Genomic DNA, 24643 nt, shown 5'->3' with positions numbered 1-24643 from the left:
AATCTTAAATGTACCGTACAGTATCCAGTTCTCACTCTGCTTTCCGTTCATGAAGCTACAAAATGAAACCTGAAACAAATTTAACTTTCTCAGGACGGAAATATTCCCATCTCTATGGTTTCGTCACGCGGAAGACTCGCCACGACATTGTTGTGAACTGTGAGAGGCTGAAGGTACAAATACTCTTTTCAGTGCAAGTAGTGCCATATCAAATCCCTTCACCTGCTGTACGGATTCACAGCAGCAACTTTGTGGAGAAAAAGTCTGTAAGCTGCACTTAAGAGGCATGAAGGAACCAGGGGAGGGGAAAATAATGAGTATGGAAATGTGTGAAACTCATCCAGGATTTACAGTGGGAGTTTAAATTCTTAAGGAATCTCAGACTGCGACGTGTCTGCGGTATCTTTTGAAAACGGACATAAATAACGATTTCGCACAGGAGCAGAAACAACCTATTATCAAATGCCATTTACATTTTCAGAGGGGCTTCTTTGTGGTGATGTGAGTACACGAAGAAAGTGATAAATAAGAAAATCAAAGGGTGGCTTTTCAGGACAGAACATGCAACAGCTTTAATGTTCACCAACTTGGCTCAGAGATTCATTCTCACACCAGGCAGCGTTTCTAAAGCGAACAATCCCAAACTGTTGTATCTCCTTTGACTCAGCTCTACACGGCGCAATGACGCACAATCTACTCGAGTGCACCGAACCAAACACAATTATGCAGTTTGGTTTCCTCTGTCCAAGCAAGCACAGACTGTTCTTAGCTCCAAGCTTTATACCTATAAAGCTTGGAAAGAAAAGGATTCTGTAAAATATAATAACCTCAAAGTGATGGTAGGACAAAATGGATTAGGTAAATGGACTTGTATAGCGCCCTTCTAGTGTTCTGACTACTCTTGCGCTTTCACACTACTTGTCACATTCACCCATTCACAGACATTCACACGGATGGCGGTGGACATCTTCATACCATCTAATCTAACCATTCACACCACATTTACACACCCATGCGCAGCACAGGGAGCAATTTGGGGTTCAGTGTCTTGCCCAAGGACACTACGACATTTGGACCGGGGGAGCTGGGGATTGAACCGCCAATCTCTCAAATGGAGGACGACCCACTCTTCCGTCAAAAGTAGTATAAAGTTTTGTAATTTGTGTTTTCTGATATTTATTCCTCTTGCAATGGATTGACATATTACCTTCCTAAGTTTAAACGTAGACATACGGTACGTACGCTTAGTAAGGGCTAATATACAGAACTCATAGCAAACATTTCATAATATGTCGTCTTTGCCCTCATGAGGACTAACACAACATTTAACACAAAAGTATGCTCATGTTAAGGACAATAGAAATGAGAATTCGTAAATATATATAATATTCTCAATACATAAATTGGAATTGGCAGGAAGTGCGAGCTGGAGTTAGCTTTTCTTTTTAGTCTTTTTGGAGTGAGTGATGTGAAGTGTAGCAGCAGAACGGGGGGGGGGGGGGCAGCTCTACGAGGAACCTCATTTTTCACCGCTCCTGTCCACTCACATGCTCTGCACACAAGGGCAAATGTTTCATCACATCTTCAGCTGACATTTTCTGTGAACTTGTTTCAAAATACTTGATGTTTGTTAGCTAACACTATCAGTTTCATCTGAGAAAAAGAAAATAAATCACAGCAGTCGTGTCAGACATGGTGGTCAAAAGTCTAATTATTCCCTCAGAGGAAATTCTTAAAAGAAAGGCAACTTCAGACTTCAGCTTCAGACTGCAGGAGCTGTAAGAAAATCATCCAGTCTGAATACCAGGCTCAGTTTCTCATATAAAAGAAATTCACTTTTGAATTTGTCACCTTAAGAGCGTGCTCACACTGTCCTCCCGGACCGAGACCCGGACTTAAGGGTACTTGTCCCCCCTCCCTCTCCCCCCCGCGCCCCAGCCCCGTTTGTACTCACACTGCCTGGGCCTCGGCCAATGCTTCTTGCTGTCCATACGACATCACGCCGTAACACGTCACACGCATTGATCGCGTGTGTGTGGCTTTGTTTCCATATCTTTCCGTAGACCTCTGAGTTTTTGTGCGTCTTGTCGACTGTTTTTGAATATTTTCATCCGACCAAATCTGCAGTAAACACTCCACCTCCGCATCACACCAACGTGAACCTTTCACAGCCATTGTTGTTGTTGTTAAATGTCCGCGCATGGTCCGTCCTTCTATTTACATGTCCGAACAGGCGGACATAACGCTACTGCCGTAGGGCTCGTGCTCGTGCTCGTACACGTACGCACGCTCGTGCTCGTACATGTGCAAACGGCTCCGCTAAAGCCCACCTCTTTCAAGCGGGCCGTGGACGGTCCGCTGGCTGCAGTTGAGCGCGGAGCGGGTCCACTCACATGACTTAAAGGTACTAGGCTTTAGCTGAAAAAACGGTTTTGGCCGCAGCCAAAAGGACAGTGTGAGCACGCTATAAGACTTTACATGATAAGGTAGATATGCTGATATTCAATTGATCTGAAGCTTGGCAAATAAAAAATATGGCTTTATTAGGGCCTGAGCACCAACAATGTCGGTCCAGCGAAGGCCCATTTCCTCTTTTTTTTTTTCCTTTTTGGTTTCGGTAAAAGGATTGGCAATTTGGCTCACTAGCGCCCGCCAGAATCAGCCCAGACTCCACGATTGATGTACATTTACGAAAACCAGGGGACATATGTAACTCTTCCAGACAAATAAAAAGCCTCTGGGTGAAATGTCTAAGGGCGCACTCACACTGTCCATCCGTACCGTGCCCAAGCACGTTTCACAGCTAAAGTCTAGTTCATTTGACCAGTGTGAGTGCAACCGTACCGCGCCTAGTTGCAGCACGCATGGCGTCCACGGCCCGTCTGAGAGAGGTGGGCTTTTGTAGAGCGTGTTTGCACATGTACGAGCACGAGCGTGCGCACATGCACGAGCACGAGGCCTACGGTGGTTCTGACGTCATTTATGTGCGCCTGTTTGGACATAGAAAAAAAAAAAAAGGACGGACCATGCGCGGACATTTAACAACAAAAATGGCGGCGAAAGGTTCACGTTGGTGTGATGCGGAGGTGGAGTGTTTACTGCAGATTTGATCGATGAAAATATTCAACAACAGTCGACAAGACGCACAAAAGCTCCGAGGTCTACGGAAAGATTTGTAAACAAAGCGACGCATCGCGATGACGTCAGTCAAAGTGTGTGACGTGTTACGGTGTGATGACGTATAGGCAGCAAGAAGCATTCGCCGAGGCCCAGGTAGTGTGAGTACAAACGGGCCTGGCCAGGGGGGGAGAGGGAGGGGGGGGACAAGTACCCTAGAACCCGGGGCACGGTGTGGGCGGACAGTGTGAGTGTGCCCTTAAACTCAACCATAAATTGCCATTTTGAAATTTAGGGGAACGTTTCCACTTTGCATGTGTCGCAGCGAGTTGATCCCATCTCTAGTTTAAACTCTCATCCATTTCTATTGAGCATAATTATTCCCAAACTAGTACGTTCAACATTATTTCCCTACTTGTGGTCCAAGCTTCTGTGCAGTTTAGTCTATGATGAGATTGTTCAGATTCCCCACATCGATGTACATTTTTTTCCAACTACCAAGCTTAGAAAAGCGTCAGCCCTCAGCTGCTCCTCGTCCAGCTGAACCTTTTCTTACTGACTGCCACTCACATGACAGGTCACCCAAATATGCCATGACATAGGAGTGAATTGATTTCATCCTTTAGAAGGAAAACTGATTCCCATCTGGCATGCAGGGTTGTGATGTTTAGCATAGTATTCATAGTGTGTATGGTGTTTGTTTCCACATACCCAGAGTGTGTCCAAATGGAAGTAAGAACGGGGAGGATAAGTGCCTTCGGGTCAGATGAGGTTTCAATTGTTTCAAATCCGGTACAGATGAACAAAAGGTTTAGAAATCCGACATCCGGTTCAGAGTAGTTTAAGTAGTTGTAATATAAGTTGACAAGAACCCATTTTCTGGACTTTGACCATGTTGTACCAGTTGATCAGGGGTGCATTGTAAATATGCTCTCACATACAGTTTGTCATATTTATCAGAGTATACCTTTCTAAATTGTTATACACCTGAATGAACACAACATAAGCTATGTATTCCCTTTTTATTACGTAGTATTGGTGGTAGTGATGCAATTTCTAACAATGCACTTAAACTTTCAATGACATTTTGAAAAATGAAAAGATCAGGTTATCTAACTCAACTCTATTCAAGTCAGGTGACCTTCATTTTTACTTGTATTGAAAAACGATAGCCAGCTCTTTTTCAACATTTCCTTAAAATCAAAGATCTGATGTCTGAAACTGATCCCCTGAGCACAAATTACTTCTCTGTAGTCAAGTGTCCATCCTAATATAACATGTTATTTTAACTGAATTTCCAGAAAAAAAGCGTTTTGCAAAGAAACATCCAATCACCTTAAAATCCCGATGCGTGCCACCAACTTGAAGCAGAGCATAAAGACGATGCGTTGCGGAAAGCCGATCTTATATTCAGCAGTCGTCTGGCAAGCTTCAAGGATGGAGAAAAATACTTCTAAAGATACTTCATAGACATTTGTTAACAAGTCAACAGCCTGAATAGGAAATGCTGTACTATTAAGCAGAGTTATTTACTTTTGAATAACCTTTTTCATCTACCTTTTTTAATAAAACCTTGAGAACAAGACATATTGAGCATCAGGTTGCAGCTTAATCCAAAGATGACCATTTTAGATGTTTATTCTTACCAGTGGAAATTTTATTTTGCCTGTAGACGATTGGAACAGGACCTTTTCAGTTTCAAATTATTACCCTTAAAGGTTAAATATGGAGAATGAGCAGAACGCCGTCATCTAGTGTCTCAAGATCGTAGTCGCAACAACAAAAGGTTGCCAGTGTGTCAAGCGAGGACACACGAGAACAGTCTGTTTGAACTCATCCCCTCCATCAAATCGCACTATAAAGACAAGTATGGCAGAGGAGTTTGACTGCCAGTTAACATTTGTCGTTCCAGCTAAGTAAACATGAAACTGATTTTGCCGATCAAGGAGAAACGTAGCCATTTGGGCATGTGTTTTAATGCCGTTGAAGTCCATGGAGTGAATGCTTGGCCTACATTGACTCTGGTTTGCAACTTGAAGTGAAGAGATTGGATTGGATTTGATAATCGACTTGAATGGACTTTACACGAGAGGAGCTGGTACTGGGCCAGTTGATCAGTCTTTCAAAACACTGTGTTCACTAAATACGTTGTTGGTCCTTTGGTTAATGTGTCAGGACTCTCTATCATGCTACTGCAGAGGTTTGGTGTTATTTGGAGCAGTATTAGTGGTTAAAAAGATGTTTTAATGCTTTCAACTCACCGCCCCGAGCTCATACGTGTTAGCCGCGGCAGGCTGTTAGCATCTCATCTCATCTTCAGCCTCTTATCCGGGATGGGGTCGCGGGTGCAGCAGCTTTAGCAGGGGACCCCAAACTTCCCTTTCCCGGGCCACATTAACCAGCTCTAACTGGGGGATCCCGAGGCGTTCCCAGGCCAGTGTGGAGATCTAATCCCTCCACCTGGTCCCGGGTCTTCCCCGAGGCCTCCTCCCAACTGGACGTGCCTGGAACACCTCCCTAGGGAGGCGCCCAGGGGGCATCTTTACTAGATGCCCGAACCACCTCAACTGGCTCCTTTCAACGCAAAGGAGCAGCGGCTCTACTCCGAGTTCCTCACGGATGCTGAACTTCTCACCCTCTCTCTAAGGGAGACTCCCAAGGTTCATTCTTATGCCCGAACAACCTCAACTAGCATCTCTCTGGAAAATCTACATTACAAAATAACAAATTAAATAGCAGTAAATAGTAGTGGTAAGGAAAGATAAACGATTCTAGGCGAAAGCAAGTATTTTATGTGGTAAAAATTGTAGCAATGTGCACAATAGCAAATGTGGAGGAGGCTGGAGGCGAATTAACATAATACAGCAGCATCATCATCATGCAGGCTTTAGTTCTGGAGCAGAACACAATGATCTGTCAGGGACATAAACTAACACTAATGATAATGTCATCCTACCTAAATTTCAAGCATCACAATGTTATCACATGATACCTTGTCCATTATAGTACAGGTTAATAACTGTGTCTTCAAGTGAAATTGCTAACAATCAAATCCTACACCAGAGGTTGATCCATTGAAATCCTGCACAATGACTCTTCTTCCCAAAATGAACCGCAAACCTTTGGTAAGGGAAGGCCTTCTTAATGAGTATGACAAATTATAAATTCATGTGACAAGCTTACTTGTCTCCTCTCATAGGATCCATCGTCACAACAGCAGGCACATGACCGTAAGTCAGCGTAACTATAGCCTACATTGGCTCAGCAGCAGACCAGAAACGTTTCCGAGCTGGATAGGAGATTACAAAATAACCCTCTTTCAGGCTGTGATACTCAGTTTCCCTGGTGACGCGAGGCGGTCGTCCACGTTGTCCTATAAGGTCTGCACTCAGTCAGAGTTTTACGCCCACCTTACAAGTTTGTTGATCCGTGTGAAGTCCACTTCGGTCAAGAAACAACTGCACTTCACCTCGTCTGACTTTATCAGAATGCGTCTTAAAACAGAGGAGAAAATAGAGCTGGGACTCAAGGAGCAGGGGACAGTCAATCCTGCGTTTGGGGTAAGTGTATTGTCACCTTAATTCTCTCTTTAGTTTGGCTTTGATGCAACAACTAAATCCCCAGGAGGGTTTGAGTTGTATTATGAATATACACGATATTAATTATATTATTATTTAAAGGATGATTCTTTTATTATTTTGATTTTTCTCACAGACCAAGAGAAAAGAGTACAACATCATTTAGCTCTTACATTAGTACGGGCTGAGTGTAAGCCACTGAGGAATGTGACCAACGTGTGAATGTGTTGAGAGAGGGAATATTTCAGTGGAATCGATTGCATGGTTTCAAAGTATGTGACGAATATCAGTCATCAGAGTATTTGAGAAGGGTCGAAGAGCTCAACGCTTCATTCCCTTTCTGTTTCTTAGTTGACATTTTAATCAAAGAGCATTTCTACTTTAAGGACACCGGCGTGTGCGTGCATGAGTGTGTGTGTGAGTGTGTGGTTTGACTTCATGGGGTTTGCAAGTGTACACAGCTGAGTCTGGGGTTGACGTTTCCTTTTTTCTCCCCGTCCCGGTGAGCTGAAGAGTCTAGAAGAAAGGGAACACATAACAAACAGCACAGCTTCCTTTGCAGATGGGTGAACGTGTCAGTCTGTCAACATATACAGGAAAAATAACACATGCAATGGAAAGAGGCCTCATTTATTATTATTATTTTTCTTGTATTTTAAACTACTTGACACTCTATATAAAAGCCCAGTAACAGTCTTCTACCATACAATGAATTCAAAGATGTTGAAGTAGAGTAAATACATTTAATAAATAATTTGAGCTTGCAGACTTTGGCATCCAGATTAATAATTGATTTTTAGGCTTTGAGCATGTAAATAGATGAATATGATGCTTATGAAGGCTGCTACTAAGAAGTGCCGGGTGTTTTCAATCCATTATGGGATAAAAGCACCCGAATCACAGACGCAGCCCACAGATATTAAAATATCTTAGATTCATAAAGTATTCTACAACATGCCACTTCACTCTGTAGAGGACCCGTTATGTTCAATTCAATTTTATTTAAAGTGCCAAATCATAACAAAAGTAATCTCGGGACACGTTACAGAGTAGGTAAAGACCACACTCTATGACTTGCAACAAACAAATGCAACATGCATTATCCTGCAGACCAGTATTATCCCATCAAAGATTTATTATTACAGCCTAATAACATATTTTGTGCCTTTTTCAAGATTTTCCTGCAGTGCTAAAAACATCAGGCGCATATAACATTTAAGAAATCCCAGCAGTGCTTTCACACCTGAGCTGCGTGGTCTGTTTAAACCGTCACTAGTGTCTACTTAGTTTGGGGGGGACATTCAAACTCTGGTGCAGACCAAACAATCAAACTCTAGTCGGCCTTTATTTGCAATTTAAAGTGATTCAACCTTTCACACAATTTACAGACTTTATATGATTTAATGGATGAAAACCTTAATGTTTATTACTCAGGATCGTACATCGCTAACAAGGACAACACATCTCTCTCTCTCTCTCTCTCTCTCTCTCTCTCTCTCTCTCTCTCTCTCTCTCTCTCTCTCTCTCTCGTTTTATAGTCCTGAATCTCTCAGTCAAATTCACATGAGGAATCTGTTGTGCACAAAAATCATCGACTAGCAGATGTATCAGAATTAAAAGTTATAGCATCTTTGATCTGTTTATGTTGTTTGTTATCGTCTAACAGGCAACGGCTGATTCTGCCATGATGGCGGTGTGTGACCAACAGTCTGCTCTGCACTGCAGGTTTCAGGGTCTTTTTCTTGCTTTTGCGTATTAAGCAGAGATTGGTTTCAGATTAGTGACATCCCGGGCAAGCTTTAGTTGGTATATGTTTGACTCTCGGAGTTCAGGGAAGTGCATAGACATCTCCTCCTTCAGGGGAGTAATGTGTAAATACCTCTCCAATGACAAATGTTGCATGGATAGAAGTCAGTAAAGTCAAAGTTATACATTTTAGGGGAGACAACCTGAAGAACATTTTTGAATAGAGGAGAATTTTAAATTCCATATAGATGCCATATAGATTGTAATTTTGTGTCTGTGAAAGGACACAAGACTTCAGTACACAGTACACCTGGAACAGAAAGTGCAGGTTTTTGTAAGTTCAGCTTTGAGTCCAGTGGAAGCCAATTCAGGGTTTCGGGTATCAACACAGGATGGAGGCTAAACTCCAAAACAAAGGTTGGATTCACAAGAAACAACTATTCATCTATTCTTACCTTTTGGAAACTTCTCTGGTTACTTTAACACTGTCATGGTACAGTAACTCTGAAGCTCGACGCCCCTACTGGTGGGTGTTTTTAATGTTGGTGATAATAAGGTTTGAGGGTCATTCTAAGCTTTACTCATTGTACAGGATTCTGTAAATAAATGACACAACCGGCAAACTTTTTACGTTTAAAAAAACAGCTGGCAGTAGTGGCAACAGTATGTTGTTGCAAACTAAATTAATGAATAGAAAGGGTACTGTATACAAAATCAAAGTATGATTACAGAAGTATGTCATCTCCAAAAAGTAAGTTATGGCAAGGAAGTAGCAGTATTTAAAGACTTATATGGCAAGTACTGTGTGTATGTTGTTGCATGCATGCATGGGTTGTATGTAAGAGTGTGGAAATCAATGTAACCCAGTCACCTGTTAGTCTGCTTGGCTCAGAGAGAGAGGGTCACAGAAAAGCAGCGGTTTTCTCATCTCAGACTGCCTTTAGTCGAAGTTAGGAAAGATGTGGACCAGTTTGCCAATATTAAAAGAGTTTTAAATGGAGAAACTGTAGCCAACTTAAGATTTTGGAAACTATATAATAACGATTAGCGATTATCTTAATGTAGCTATGTACGTCACAGTTGACGTGAAAGACGATGCAGAAGAAATGGGTTGACGGCTTGTTTTTGTTGGTAAAATACACGTTTGATATCTAATATAGAGATACTCGCTGGCGATCAAGGTGAGGCTGGCACAGATGAAGACATAGCATCAGCATCAATGGCAGAGCACCACACACATTACCAAAGATAAATGGGTGAGTGGTGACGCGATATTGCTCCTGCTGCTGTTTGCTATTGGCTTTTTAGCCTGAGTTGGCTTGACCCCAGTGTCAGGTTAGCGATTAGTGTTCGGGTGTGAACCTGGTTGTTTGAGGAGGAATTCCGGTCAAACTGTGCACTCCCTGACTCACGAAAAACACTTTGGGTACAGGCTACTAGGAACCGGCCACATAGACCAATAATCAACTACTACGTATGTAACTGTTAACTTTAAAAAGTAAGAAAAAAGGCCTCTAGACTAAAATGGGAACTCATTGTACATAGTTACTTCCTTTAAGTTTAGTTTCCCATTTGTCCTTTGATCTCTATTTCAAATCTGCAGATGAAGTCGGTCCGTTGTTTTGCAAAATCATATTCTACCTGAACATTGTAGTCCATGCTGTGACAACAATAGGGCTGCACTGTGTACTGTTTCAGCATCAACATTGCCATTTGCGCAATGCACCATAGACACATTGCAGGACATGCAATGTCAAGTACTAAAGCATTGAGGTATTAATAGCAGTAGTATAATTTACTGGACTGAAAATATATTTACAGTACTCTATAAATGGGATCTGCACAGTTTTTCTTGGGGAATTCAGTTCTCGGCGGCTCAGTGTGGGAGGATCCCCTTGTCTACCCACTCTCACTTCAACCGACTTGAGGTTGGCGTAGAAAGGCTCAGGCTGAAGGTGGCTCGTGGCTCACGGCTTTCAAAAGCTGTGTCTATGATGGATAATTTCATTTGCAAAGGATAATATCCGTACAACCGCTGTATTTATGATCAAATAGTTTACTAGCACAAATTTGTTCACAAGAGCACAATGTTTTGCATCGATCTAGCTTCTTATTCTCAATCTTAGCTCTCAAAGTCCATCCGATTAATGCATTTAACTTTAAAAAGTACATGTTCGTCCAGAAGAGTATGCCTCTGGATCCCCCGAGGGCGGGATTTCCTGTAGGCTATTTTTCATATTGCAATAATATATCGCAGAAAACAAATTGTTTTTTCACATGTTGTGTAGCCCTAGACAATGAAATGATTCACTTTAACATCCTATACCTACTACATGCAATTGGCTTTGGTATGGTTAAGGTTAAGGCTTGCAAACACTATCTCCTCATTAGATAATGATCTCAGTTTGAATCGGCATCAAACGTCACAGATGCTGCCAACAAACAGTCATCCAGAAACTAAAACGCTTGTGTTGTTGTTGCATCACAGCGACAATGAACCACTTCTTTAGTATTTTTCAGTATGCTTTACTGAAAGCGTAGATCGTTTTCTATATTAGAGCAACAAACTTTATGAGCTCAATGTCCAGTAATATCAGAGCATGTTGGAGATTCACTGATTTTCATTTCTTATTGCTATAATAAAACCAATCATGCACACATCACAAACACTTGATGTGTCTTAATGTTGTGAAATCCTGTTTGGATGTTTACTGTCAGTGTTAATTGTGGTTTTACAGTGTTAATTTAACAGATGTACTAAAAAGGTGTGCCCTGTCCCTGTCAAATAATCAACTAAATACAATAAAATGAAGAGCCCCTCCAAACTCCTCCATACAGCCAGTAAACTGATTGGTCTTACCACAATTTATTTAATCACAGCTGTGGCGTGAGGAAGGCACACATCTCAGCACATGATGCTGCACACTAAGTAATCACACGGGCCAGCATCACTTCTGATTATCCACCCTTTCAGCACCATTTGTTTGCATTTGTTGAGGTTCTGGTATCTGGTACTGGTGACTGCTTTGCAAATTTAGGAAATTAACTGTTGAGTTTATAACATTGTTAATGAATCTGCCAAGTCACAAAATGTTGCTGCTTGTAGCTTTAGTAACGTTTTTGTACTATTACTTGAGTGTGATGTTGAATATACAGCTTTAACACGTCTGTTGTGTATTTACAGTTAACACTGTTTTTAGTTTAGCCAAATCACATCTTATTATCCCTTATGGTATATAGCCATGCAAATAGCTGGTATAGTACTTTATGTTGGAACAGCACAACTCAAATGACTCAGTGGCAATTTTTACAATTCAATTCAGTTTTATTTATAGTGCCAAATCATAACAAAAGTTATCTCAGGACACTTTACAGAGTAGGTAAAGACCACACTCTATGACTTATTTATGATTTACATAGACCCAACAATTCCCCCGTAGAGTACGGTGGCAACGAAAACCTTCCTTATAACAGACAGGAACGTCAGACAGACCCAGCTCTGTGGAGGACGGGCATCTGTCTGCACCGGAGAGAGGAAGAAAGGGAGAGAGAGAGAGAGAGACAGACACACTTCCAGAGATGCAAGCAACCAAAGAGTAACAGTAACTATAATAAAATCTATAGTAATGTGAATATGACTCATATGTTATGGCAGTTAATACAGCAGAATAGTAGAAACAAGCACAACTAAGGTGATAGAAAATGATAATAATATTGACAAACACGATCAATGATGAGTAGGGGCAATAGCAGCTATGGTACAGCAAGACATACCACTGATGGTGTTTTTATGGCTACAAATGTTATAATTTAAAAGACTAGAGACAGTATAAATGACTAATAGTTGTAGAAGTAGCAGGAAGCGTCATGCAGGACCAAGGCAGCAGGCACCACCACGATCAGCAAGTCACCTTGGCATTCTGACCCATCTTAAAAATGCTGAAAGGTCCTCAGGAATTTAATTCAAGTTTTAATCGTTCTTTCATGGACACAAAGACACGTTATGGGAAAATCCAAGAAGACGTTGTGTCACTGTTCGCTACATCAGAACCTTTTATGGCAACTTCCATATCCCATGAAGCACATGTTTGATTGAATTTTGCCGTTTCCATACCGATTTTGTAATATGATACTTCAAAAATGCGCATAAAAGAATGAAAATGGAGACACGGCGACTAATGAATTTCTCCTTAACTCGTATATAATAGCAGCTACGGTACAGCGAGACATACCACTGATGGTGTTTTTTTACAAAAACAATCCTTGAGAAACTAAATTGGTTTGTGTGCTAAACTCATGACACTTCTACATCTCCATGGTAGAGGCAGCCATCAGCGTTTGGCAATCTCTCTCTATCAAGATCATTGGTGTCAAGCTGCCTGTTCTGTCTCATATCTTTGATAAGAGAAATCTCTGAGGCTTGAGATACCTGACAGTGACCTCTTCATCCTCTGTATGGATCATTTGATCATCAAAGCATCCGGTATGTCAAGGTACAAAAGTCAGTGAGACAATGTGCTTGTTTTTTGTTAATTGGATGAAGTAATTAGGTGGATAAGGGAAATAGAAACAGTTGTTGCACTGGTTGTGTGGCTCCCTCCACTTGCATGCCCTCGTCTCCCGTGGTTCCTTCAGTGCAGTCAGAAAACCACCAGATGGAAGCAAATGGCCACGTAATCGTAGAAGCAGATGTCTGTGTACACTACCTGCTAAAGACTTTGTGACAAGAGCATAAATCACAGACAGAGAGGAAGTGTTGTGTATATAGTTACACATTTTCCTGTCATGTGACTCTTATGGGAGACGTGCAAAGGTGGGATGCGTAGATCAAGTTGTTTTCTCCTGTTTGAAGGGCTGACTGAATGCCAGACTCACCCTGGAGTTTAGCTTGTGTGCTGGCTCTACGTTAACATTTGACCTACTATGGTTTTAGGTGGAGGATATCTTGGGGAAAAAGTCAATATTAAAAGCAGTTTAAAAGGAGTATTTACTTATTCTTTTACTGTAGTGCTTTGTAAACTGCAACAATATATATATATATATATATATATATATATATATATATATATATATATACACACACACAGTACACAGGGCGGCAATGAAACAATGGGTTTCTTTGTTGTTTTATTCAGTTATCCAGTTTGAGTTTGGGCCACACACACACACGCACGCACACACGCACACACTCACATGCACACACAAACACACAATAGGCAAGACAGGCAGCCCCAAAAGGGAATGGTTCTGCAACTAGTGACCACGGACAATGCTCTCTCTTCATCCTTCCTGACTGATTCTTCTCTACTGTGAGTTCTGCTAGTGTCCTTGAGGTGGTACCTGCAGCCCAGTCACGTTGCACAGGTAATCCAGCTCCTCCAGGATAGCCTATCCATATGTGCAGTAGCAAGAAGGTTTGCTGCAGCTCTCAGCACTGTCTCAAAGAACATGGAGGAGATACCAGGAGACCGGCCGTTCACATGAGGAGAGCTGGGTGGGGCTGTAGAAGGGCATCAACCCAGCAGCAGGATCGGTATCTGCTCCTTTGTGCAAGGAGGAACAGGAGGAACATTTCCAGAGCCCTGCCAAACTGTCAGACAACACCAGAGTTAAAGTTATGTTTATGTTATGGTTTGGCTGTGGGTCAATGATGGTCAGGGGAGGAAGATCATCGGAGGGTCGCACAGACCTCAATGTCATGGCCAACGGTACCCTGACTGCTGTAACATACCAGGATAAAATCCTCAAGCGACTTTCAGACCTAAGCTGGTTCAGTGGGTACTGTGTTCCTCCTGGTGCAGGACAATTCCAGGCCTTATGTTGCTTGGCTGGCCTGCTCGTCCCCCTGTCCTAAAAAAAATTTGGCACTTATGGGAAATGTATGTATCGGTGCATTCAACATCGCCGAGTACTGCCACAGACTGTCCAGTAGCTCACTGATGCCCTGATCTAGGTCTGGGAGGATATCCCCCAGGACACCATCTGACGACACATCAGGAGCATGCCAAGATGTTGTAAAGCATACTTGCACGCAGGGGCCGTACACACTACTGAGTTACATCAGCCTGTGATTTTAAATTTTCCCTTTTGTTTTTGTTGTGATTGCAAATCCAGCTCTCAGTGATATGTCCAGTGGAGACAGCGTTAAGAGGGAAGTGACCTCTTTGGGCAGCTCATAATATACAGTGTAAACAAAAATCTAATAGAAAATATACAGTCTAATCCTGAGAAGTCCGCTACACAGCAAAGCTATCAGCAGCTATCTGTAAAATGACTAATTCTATGACTTAACAGTGTTAACGCATATGTAATGACCAAACCAGGCATACTTACACTTTAAACATCCTAAAAAGTAAGCTGATATGTCCCATGTGGCCTGATTTAAGAGGGAGTTGACCTCTTTGTATTTGAAGACAGCACTTGGTCTCACATATATCAGATGGCTGGACCGCTGTCTTATATGTTTGTCAATAGAAGTCGCAGACACATCCGCCATCATCAGCTATATCTTTTTCCCAAAGGATGCCAAAGAAAACCCCACTAAAACACAGGTCAGGATGGGCTGCTTGTACATCATGCCAATAACCAGAAGTAGTCTCTAACCTATGGAGAGATATGAGTTTCAATGTGTTTTAGGGACTAGTGGAAACTCGATATATGTCTTTTTGGCAAAATGATATAGGATTTCCAAGTGGGAGAGGCATTTTCCCCCAAAAGACAATGTAAGTCTGTATAGGTAGAATTGTGTCAGCTTTTATTTTGACAGTTTCACTGACTGACACTGACTTACTGTTTCTGTCACATCAAGCAGAGACTATGCCCCTATCCTGAAACTGCATGCACATGCTTATTGACAATTCATTTATGTTTCATGCTTTAAATGTATTATACATGCTTTTATTTGTGCATCACTTCATGTTGAGACTTATTCTCCTCAATATTAACAACCTGACCCATTCCATCTGTCTTTGGGTATGCAACACTGAAGGTTTTGGCTTTCTTCCCACTAACCAAAGACCACACACAACATCCATTTTTTAAATATTTAAATCCTTATATATGTATTTTCAAAACATGCTTTATGTGTTTTAAACAGGCTTTTGTTTGTGTATCACATTTATGACTTTATGTGGAGGCTCATTTCCCTCAATATTAACAACCTGACCTATTCCATCTGTCTTTGGTTAGTGGGAAGAAAGCCAAAACCTTCAGTGTTGCATACCCAAAGACCACACATGGCATACATTTTTCTAATATTTCTATGATTTGTTTTGTCCTTGATCTCACAAAAAATGATTTAAACGGCAAATAAAGCATCTCTTGGCTGTTTCAAGTAGGATAACATACAGATAAGATACGTCATTTCCAGGTTCCTTTGGTTTGTTTGTGAAATATGTGAAGGTAATTCTAGCAAATGATAAAGGATTTAACTGTGACGACACTGTAAACGGTGTGTGAGTTACAGTCAACACTTCATACATCACCGCACACATTAAAAGACAAGATAAACGTCCATGCTATTATTACCAGCTATGACAGCCACGCTGCTGTGTGTGTGTGTGTGTGTGTGTGTGTGTGTGTGTAGGTTTTGAGTATTTTGCAAGGTGTTTATGTCCTTCTGTCGGTCTGTACACAAAATCTTACCCATCAGAAAGCGTTGCAACTGTACAAGATACAGTCACGAAACTTAAAGGTGTGTAGTTGAGATCAAAATGAAGACCAAGTTTGAAATTGGGTGTGATCCAAGCAAGGTGGCCAAAAGTAGGGAATATTCTCATCTGTGTGACTGTGGCGACATTCCCTCCCTATATTCAAATGTACTGCCATGTTAGTGACACTGCTGACGGCAATTGGTCTGCCGGTGGAGCTCGTCACTGCCAGTTATGCTGCATTTCAGTATCAGAAATTGGGAACTTCCAACTTCTGAGTCAGGCTTTGTTGTAAGGGCGAAGGTGTAATAGGAACATGTGTGTGTGTGTGTGGGTTTAAGAGGGGAACATATACGTAGGGGATGGACTTGAAGTACAGAGGTATAGGTAATAATAGTAATATGATATTCAACACACATGGGGGCTGTGTATCTGACAAGGTGCAGGCTCTGAAAGAACAGGCTCGCCTGCAGTTATGTCGTAATGCCAAAGAGGCCGCTAGAAACAAGGTCTCGCAATTCTTACGGATTATGACTTTAGCACCTTAATCATCAGAGTCTTGATAGGATTTGGGAGGTAGGTAGGTATGTTGTCCACTCTATCTGCCCTCCGCATGAAGCTTCTGCTAATTTAGGTGGAATGAAATCGGCATTTGTCTGAAAATATTGTTTTGTCTTTGAAGTTCGCTTAGGTAGATGAAATTGATGAACTCATTAGTCGTTTGCTTTGCTTCTTCCCAAGGACAAAGACGGTGATGAACAGCCACAGCTGTCAGTTGACATTGGAGAGACAAACAGAGAGGCCTTGGAGGAGACTGTGGACAAGAGTGCAGATTTGGTTTACTCCCTCAACGACAGGCCGCCATGGTACCTCTGCATACTGCTCGGCTTCCAGGTAAATAAATCGCATGGTTTGTTTAGTCAATTGTGAATCTTATAATCTTAACTGAATAGTGCTGCAGAAATCCTCCTTTAAAGCTGCATTACTCATTTTTAATGTGTAAGGACTCTTTTCATGCTACTGCACAGGTTTGCTGTTATTTTCAGCAGTATCAGTGGTTAAAAAAGACGCTGTAGTGCCTTTACCGTACTGCCCCGAACTAATCAGTGTTAGCCACGTCCGGCTGTTAGCGACCCTTTCTCTATTAATAGTTCATACACGAAAACAACTGTCTTGATGGTTAATTTGATTAATGTAAGTGCCGAACAAGACCATAGCATGGTTTTTCACCAGATTCGCATTTTAATTTACCGGTTTATCAATCAAGTGTATGACCTACCCCGCAGACTGACGTCTCTGCTAACGGTGACAGAGTGACAGCTGGTCTAGAGTGGGTTGAATGACCATCACAAGGTCCGTGCTGTACACGTCTGTTGTATGAAATAGCTGTATGGTCACTGCTCAGAATTTTAAAAACACATCTGTCACCGCCTGCAGTCAGACGCAATAAAATGTACTGATTTCTACCGTACTCATAGCTCCACAAGCCTTCTCTTTACGACTTGACTTGGAGTCACTGCAACTCCTGACAGAAGGGTGTGCGTGCGTGTGTGTGTGTGTGTGGCCATGTCACCAAGGGTGGAGAAGAGAAAAAAACTATCACACTGAGCTGAAATTAAATGAGTGCATGTCGTGGTGCACAAAAATGAGGTATAAAAATTCAGTTTGTTTGATGGTAGGGGAAACACTATAGTATGGTGAACATGATGTGCAGTATATATTACCGACCAGAACTTCTCCGTGGATTGCTTCCACGCCATTCGGGCTCACCGGGATTGCACAAAGAGCGTCAAGCGGAAAGGAGCGGGGCTTGCCGTTCTAGTAAACAGCAGATGGTGTAATCCTGGTCATATCCCCATTAAAGAACAGCTCTATAGCCCGGATGTTGAACTGCTGGCTGTTGGACTCCGTCCATATCGTCTGCCTAGAGAGATCGTGCATGTCATCACTGTTGTTCTGTACATCCCTCCCTCTGCAAACCCGACATCTGCCTGCAGCATCATACATGCCACCATCTCCAGACTCCAGACTCAACACCCCATTGCCCTCATCATCATGTTGGTACGTTAGCTCTCCTATCAGAGAGGAGAGTACTCTGGACCTGATGTATGCTAACATCAAGGATGCATACCACTTTACCTCCCCCTACAAATCCTCCTTACAGACCCCTTGTCTGCCCCTCACCACCTCACTTCACACCTACCAATCCCACCCCTTCCCCCTGTTCTACATCATGTCCTCCACAACCAGATGACCTCAGCCCTCCCCCAACACACACCTCTACAGTGTCTTTCACACCTGACCTGGTGAGAAGACAGCTGACGGCACTCCACTCTGGCAAAGCTGCAGGCCCTGATTGAGTATTTCCCAGGGTGCTTAAAGGCTGTGCCCCCCAGCTGTGTGGAGTACTGAGTCAAGCCTCAGCCTGAGCCTACAGACCTCTGGCCATCCCACATCATGAAGACCATGGAGAGACTCGTCCTGGAGCAGCTAAGGCCTATGGTCAGGCCCTTGACTGATCCATTACAGTTCGCCTACCAGCCCCGTCTGGGAGTTGAGGACTGCATCACCTACCTGCTGAATAGAGTCTACAGTCATCTGGACAAGCCTGCTAGCACTGTGAGAGTCATGTTCTTTGACTTCTCCAGTGCATTCAACACCATCTGTCCGGCTCTACTAGGTGAGAAGATGGCTGCGGTGCAGGTGGACGCCCCCATCGTCTCCTGGATTGTGGATTACCTGATGGGCAGACCACAGTATGTACGCCTACAGAACTGTGTGTCTGACAGGGTGGTCATCAACACTGGGGCTCCACAGGGGACTGTCCTCTCTCCCTTTCTCTTCACCCTCTTCACCTCAGACTTCAACTATTGCACTGAGTCCTGCCACCTTCAGAAATTTTCAGGATTAGGGGGATTAAAGTGAATACAGGACTGTTGGGGGCAACTTTGTCACTTGGAGTGAGCTGAATCATCTGCAGCTCAATGTGCCTAAAACAAAGGAGCTTGTGGTGGATCTGAGGAGGGTGAAAACACCTGTGACCCCTGTCTCCTTTCAGGGGTTCCCTGTGGACACTGTTGAGGAGTATCAGTACCTGGGGGTGTACTTCAATTATAGGTTCAACTGGACTACAAACGCAGAGGCTGTCTACAAAAAGGGCCAAAGTTGACTCTTCTTCCTGAGGAGGCTGAGGTCCTGTAACATGATGCTGAGGATGTTTTATGAGTCTGTTGTGGCCAGTGCAATTTTCTTCGCTGTCACATGCTGGGGCAGTGGGCTGAAGGTCGCAGACCAACAGACTGAACAAACCGACCAGGAGGAGGAGCTGGACACCCTGACGACTGTGACAGAGAGGAGGATGCTGTCCAGGCCCCGGTCTATCCTGGACAATGTCTCCCACCCTCACTACGACACACTGGCTCAGCAGAGGAGCACCTTCAGCAGGAGACTCCTCACACCAAGATGCACCACAGAGCGCCACAGGAAATCTCTCATGCCTGTGGTCATTAAACTCTACAATGCACCCTTGGAGAGCCTGTCCCCTCCTCTCTGTAGTTCAGACTCATCCACAGACGATCTTTGATCTTGTATATACTTCACTACTGTAAATATTGATTTCTGTACATTTAAATTTGAGTTTTTTCTAATATATGTTTGTATATCTGGGATTCTTTAAGTATTTTTTTATTCTGTTTCTGATTAAAGGGCGTGATTAAAAGTCTTGCTTGAGTATACACAGGGAAATCAGAGGACCAGAAGGTCATGAGTTTGATCAGCCATGACATTTGAGTCATGCATTAAAATTAGTAACAAGGAAGCCCTGCAAAACTATGAACTTTGAAGAGTTGGTCATGAATGAGCAATTTAGATATTTTTAGACTGTAATTTTTCAGTTTACTTGTGCATTAAAGACACTGTGTGTGTGTGCTTGTGGCGTGCATGCGTATGTGTGTGTGTGTGCTTGTGGTGTGCGTGCGTGTGTGCGTGTGTGTGTGTGTGTGTGTGTGTGTGTGTGTGATATGATGTCTATGTCTTCCAGCTGGGGGTATGAAACAAGACATGTCTGTTTAATGACTGCTGTGATAATTATCACCCTTGGATGCTTAGTCATTTTTATTCTCCAGTGCTTGTTATTTATTATTTTAGTGCATTTCTTTGAAGAAAACACGCCAGCTTTGATTTAGAAACATATAAGGGGTAAAAACGATAGCCTCATACCCTTGAGGGAGAAATGTGTAGTGGTAAAATCCTTTTTAAGCGTGCTGTTCATTATTATAATTCCTGTACATCACAGTTAAGTCCTGTTGTTTGTTGTTAAGGAGCTTGATGTGTGTTTGTCACCTTACTATTTTACTTACTACATCCATTTCTCAGAAAATGATTATAATGAATTCCAGGAAAGCACTATGCGGTACACAGCCGCGAAAGCCTGTATTCTTTTGAGGGATTACTGTGTGTTGTTTTTACTGTATGATTTTTTTTAAGCAGAGATGCCAAACTTCTGAGTCAGGCTTCTCAAATGAGATTACGTGCTGGTTTTCCTCATTTTCTAAGATAGTAAACTTTACTTGGGGATTTGACTGTTTGTCAAACAAAATGGCACAAATATGTGCTAAATATGTCATACGCCACACTGGCCATACTTCCATAACCTTTACTGAATAAGTTTTCCATGTGACATAAGAATTGGACCTTTTTAAGCCACAGATGAATGCACATCACACTGGGGATAAACCCCGCAAGCAGAATGTCAAGACTGACGTTCTGCCTTCACTCTACCTCTACTCTGTGTCTCACAGAGGCAGAGGTTTACTTTTAAAAAGAGAAGAATTCCTTCATTAATCCCGCAACAGGGAAATTCGATTTTTTTTTTTACTCTTTTATTGTTATTCATGTTACAAACACAGGCCCGAAATACACACACATGCACAAACAGGACCTATATACATACAATTAATGGAGAGATGTTAGAGCGAGGGGGCTGCCAGTGACCCGACCCGAGCAGTTGGAGGTTCGGTGCCTTGCTGAACAGCAGATCGGGGGTGCCCAGGAGATGAACTGGCATCTCTCCAGCCACCAGTCCACGCTCCATTTGTGGTCCACACAGGGACTCAAACTGCCGACCCTCCGGTTCCCATCCAAGTCACCTATGGACTGAGCTACTGCCACCTCAAAGACTATAAAATCCTTCCTTGACAATTTGAGTAGTCAAAAAGCTCTGAAACATCACAAACGTATTAAGCAATGAGTTTAGCGCAGCTCCAACCCTGAGGATAGCACGGCACACATCACCGACTGCATGCAAATATGTAGCTGTGGCAAAGAATCGCAGAGAAACACGGACGCATTGCGCAACACTAAGTGCACGGCTTCTTCGTATAGCATTGCCAACATAAGATCAAGTAGCGAATACCCTTTGATGAGAACCTTCATCTCTCATGAAGGAAAATCTCGGGCAATGCCAAGGGATCGGATCTGACCCGAAAGACCCTCCGTCTCCAGAGAGACACCTGTATAGTGACACCATTGGCAAAGGAGGGGCTTGGAAGCTGCGCTTAGATTTAAGTAGCCGATCTAACCCCAAAGTCTAGGTCTTAGCTCATAACCTAAAACAGCCCTAAAACATTACTGCTCTAGCGGAGATCTTCACAGAGGAATGGGCCAAAATACCAGCCACAGTGTGTGCAAACCTGGTGAAGACCTACATTAAACGTTTGACCTTGAGTCGAACTTTTGTTAATGTCAAATAACTAAGTGTCAATTTACTACAGGTAGGATATTGACACTTGTTTTCCTGCATAGTTTACAAATAAATTCTTTAAAAATCCTAAAATGTGATTTCCAGGATTTGTTTCCACATGTTGTCTCTCACAGTGGAAGTGTAGCTAGGATCCGTCATTTTAAATGGGAGAACTTGCACAACCAGTGGCTGACTAAATACTTGTTTTCCCCACTGTATAACAATAAAGAGCAGCTTCGTTCAAAGGAAACAGAGAAGCCAGGATACATTTGGTATAAAAGCAAAAGTATTGAGGATGTTTTACCCCTTCAAAGAGTCCCTCGATCGATCCACGTGTGTCTCTCTCTGCAGCATTACATCCTTGCCTTTGGGGGAATCATCGCCGTCCCGCTGATCCTGGCTGAGCCCCTCTGCATACAGGACAACAACGCTGCCAAAAGCCAGCTCATCTCGACCATATTTTTTGTGTCAGGATTATCTACACTGCTGCAGACCACTGTCGGTACCAGGTACGTACTCTTTGTCTTGCAGCACCATTAAAATAGGAGGTTCCAGGCCACACAGACTGCTGACAGTCAGGTTTATGATGAACTACAGGTGGAAACTGAGTGTTAAGACTTTTCCCGAGGTGAAGGGAACTCCTATTCTTATTTCAGACAGAACTGACAACTAGTTACACTGCGTTTCCGTACGTATCAATGCGTGTCACGTGTTACGGCGTGATGACGTATAGGCAGCAAGAAGCAATGGCCGAGGCCCAGGTAGTGTGAGTACAAACGGGTCTGGAGGGGGGGGAAAGTACCCTAAGGGCGCACTCACACTGTCCTTCTGTACCGGGCCAAAACCGTTTTTTCAGCTAAAGCCTAGTACGTTTAAGCAGTGTGAGTGCACCCGTTCCGCGCATAACTGCGGACAGCGGGCCACGGCCGGAGAACCCGGAGAGAACCCACGCAGACACGGGGAGAACATGCAAACTCCACACAGAAGGGCCCCAGCTGGGATGCGAACCTGGAACCTTCTCGCTGTGAGGCGACAGTTAAAAATCAAGATAAATATACTCCTAAACACAATGAGGTGGTACGCCATACAAAAAGTGAAAAATTAAGTGCAGGGCGGGGAGGTTATTGCTCTTCGGGTTCATGGGGTCCTTTACAATACAGCTGGCTTACTTTTGGAGACGCAGGTGTGTGTGAAGGGGGCAGCTTGCTCTGAGGTCGCAGTTTGCTTTTGTTTGATGTTCATTTGTCCCAGTCTAATTTAGTTGGCTGGTAAATCCCGGGGGTTTCATTTTGTGCTTTTTTGTTTGAGTAAGTTTTCTTTTGTAGAGAAATCAGACATTTTTGCAGCTGTTTCCTGTTCGGCTTCTCAAAGACCCATTTTTAAAAAGTTGTCGGCGCGCCACCGCTTCTTCATATGACTGAGGTGGTGACAGCACGTTGTCACAGTGGGTAAGGTCTGTTTGTCACATGTTAAACACTATTACTGTTCTATTACACTATTTAAATCATGAGAGACGAGTTAATTAAGAAGAAGAAGAAGAATTCTTTTATTAGTCCCGCAACGGGACTCTGTTATTATTCATGTTACACACACACAGGTGAAATACACACACACGCACAGACAGGACCTATAAACATGCAATTAAGGAGAGATGTCAGAGCGAGGGGGCTGCCAGTGACCAGCGCCCCGAGCAGTTGGGGGTTCGGTGCCTTGCTCAACAGCACTTGGCTGTGCCCAGGAGATGAACTGGCACCTCTCCAGACACCAGTCCACGCACCATTCATGGTCCACACAGGGACCCAAACTGCGACCCTCCGGTTCCCAGCCACCTATGGACTGAGCTACTGCCGTCCAAAAGGAATGTGTGTGGTAATTAAGTTCTGGCAGAAAGTAGATAGGTGTGTCGCTGTGCTTATTGACTGGATGAGATCAGCTGATGTGAGCAGCTGACGAGAAGCAGCATGATTGACAGTCCCTGATGAAGGACAGCAAGGAAATAATGAGTTTGCATGTGTGGGAAGAGTGAATGGCAGGATGCATGAGGAATAATACTACAGACCTAAGCATAAAATACATTTTCCTTTAATACCATTGTAGTGAAATTTAAAAAAAAAAGTAACTTGACTTTGAAAATAGCGCTTATCAGAGCAGTGTCTAAAAATACCTCCAGACTCCAGCTGCATTCTTAATCCTTCAATCTGTGTTTTTCATAAGAAAATAAGATGAAATAAATAACTCAAGAGCTCAAAATCCTTCCTAAACCATCTATCTGTATGCCTTACCGCAGTGCAGCTGCCTCCCACACATACAGTACAGTATAATACAGTATAGGGCTCCCCACACACGCTCCTGCACCCACTGCTGCAACAGTAGCTAATGCTTTTGTTTGAGTTCTCCGCCTCCACAGTTTGGCAAAAGCTTAAAGGGACCAAAGTGGGGTCCCAGCTCACACTTTGACATTGAAAAGTAAGTAAGTAAGTTAATCTTGAAGGGTTTTGTGAAACAAAGACAAGGATAAAAACTCAAATGCATACGGACAAAGGTGCATAGAAATACATGCAGGGCCCACATCACTTCATGCAAAGCCACTGGGAAATGCTTTTCCACTGAAGGTGAAAATGTACTGCCACCTCAGGTCCACTTCAGTCCTTTGGAACAAGTAGTTGTTGAAATTAAAATGCAGGCGTATTATCTTGCAAATTTGGGGAGAGAGAGGGGAGAGACTACACAGAAAACATGACAGATCATAACTCAGAAGTCAGAATGTTTCTCTACCTTCAGCCGTATCTATCATAAAGGCACAGCCATCTTTG

General features: G+C 43.0%; 1 protein-coding gene across 1 annotated transcript in view; it reads left to right on the top strand.

Moving 5' to 3' along the window:
• Window positions 1-6605: 6605 nt before the first annotated feature.
• LOC310949059 (solute carrier family 23 member 2) overlaps window positions 6606-24643 on the top strand; it is a gene marked incomplete at both ends in the record, with an annotated part of 54342 nt that continues 36304 nt past the window's right edge. Inside the window, 3 exons of the mRNA XM_083916392.1 lie at window positions 6606-6677; window positions 16832-16984; window positions 22182-22339. Of these exons, the coding sequence (XP_083772518.1) occupies window positions 6606-6677; window positions 16832-16984; window positions 22182-22339 (383 nt within the window). The remainder of the gene's footprint in view (window positions 6678-16831; window positions 16985-22181; window positions 22340-24643) is intronic.

The sequence above is a fragment of the Echiichthys vipera genome, assembly GCF_963691815.1.
Source record: "Echiichthys vipera genome assembly, chromosome: 7".
NCBI lineage: Eukaryota > Metazoa > Chordata > Actinopteri > Perciformes > Trachinidae > Echiichthys > Echiichthys vipera.
The sequence above is the reverse complement of the archived record's forward strand: the minus strand, read 5'-3'. Positions and strand labels throughout refer to the sequence as shown.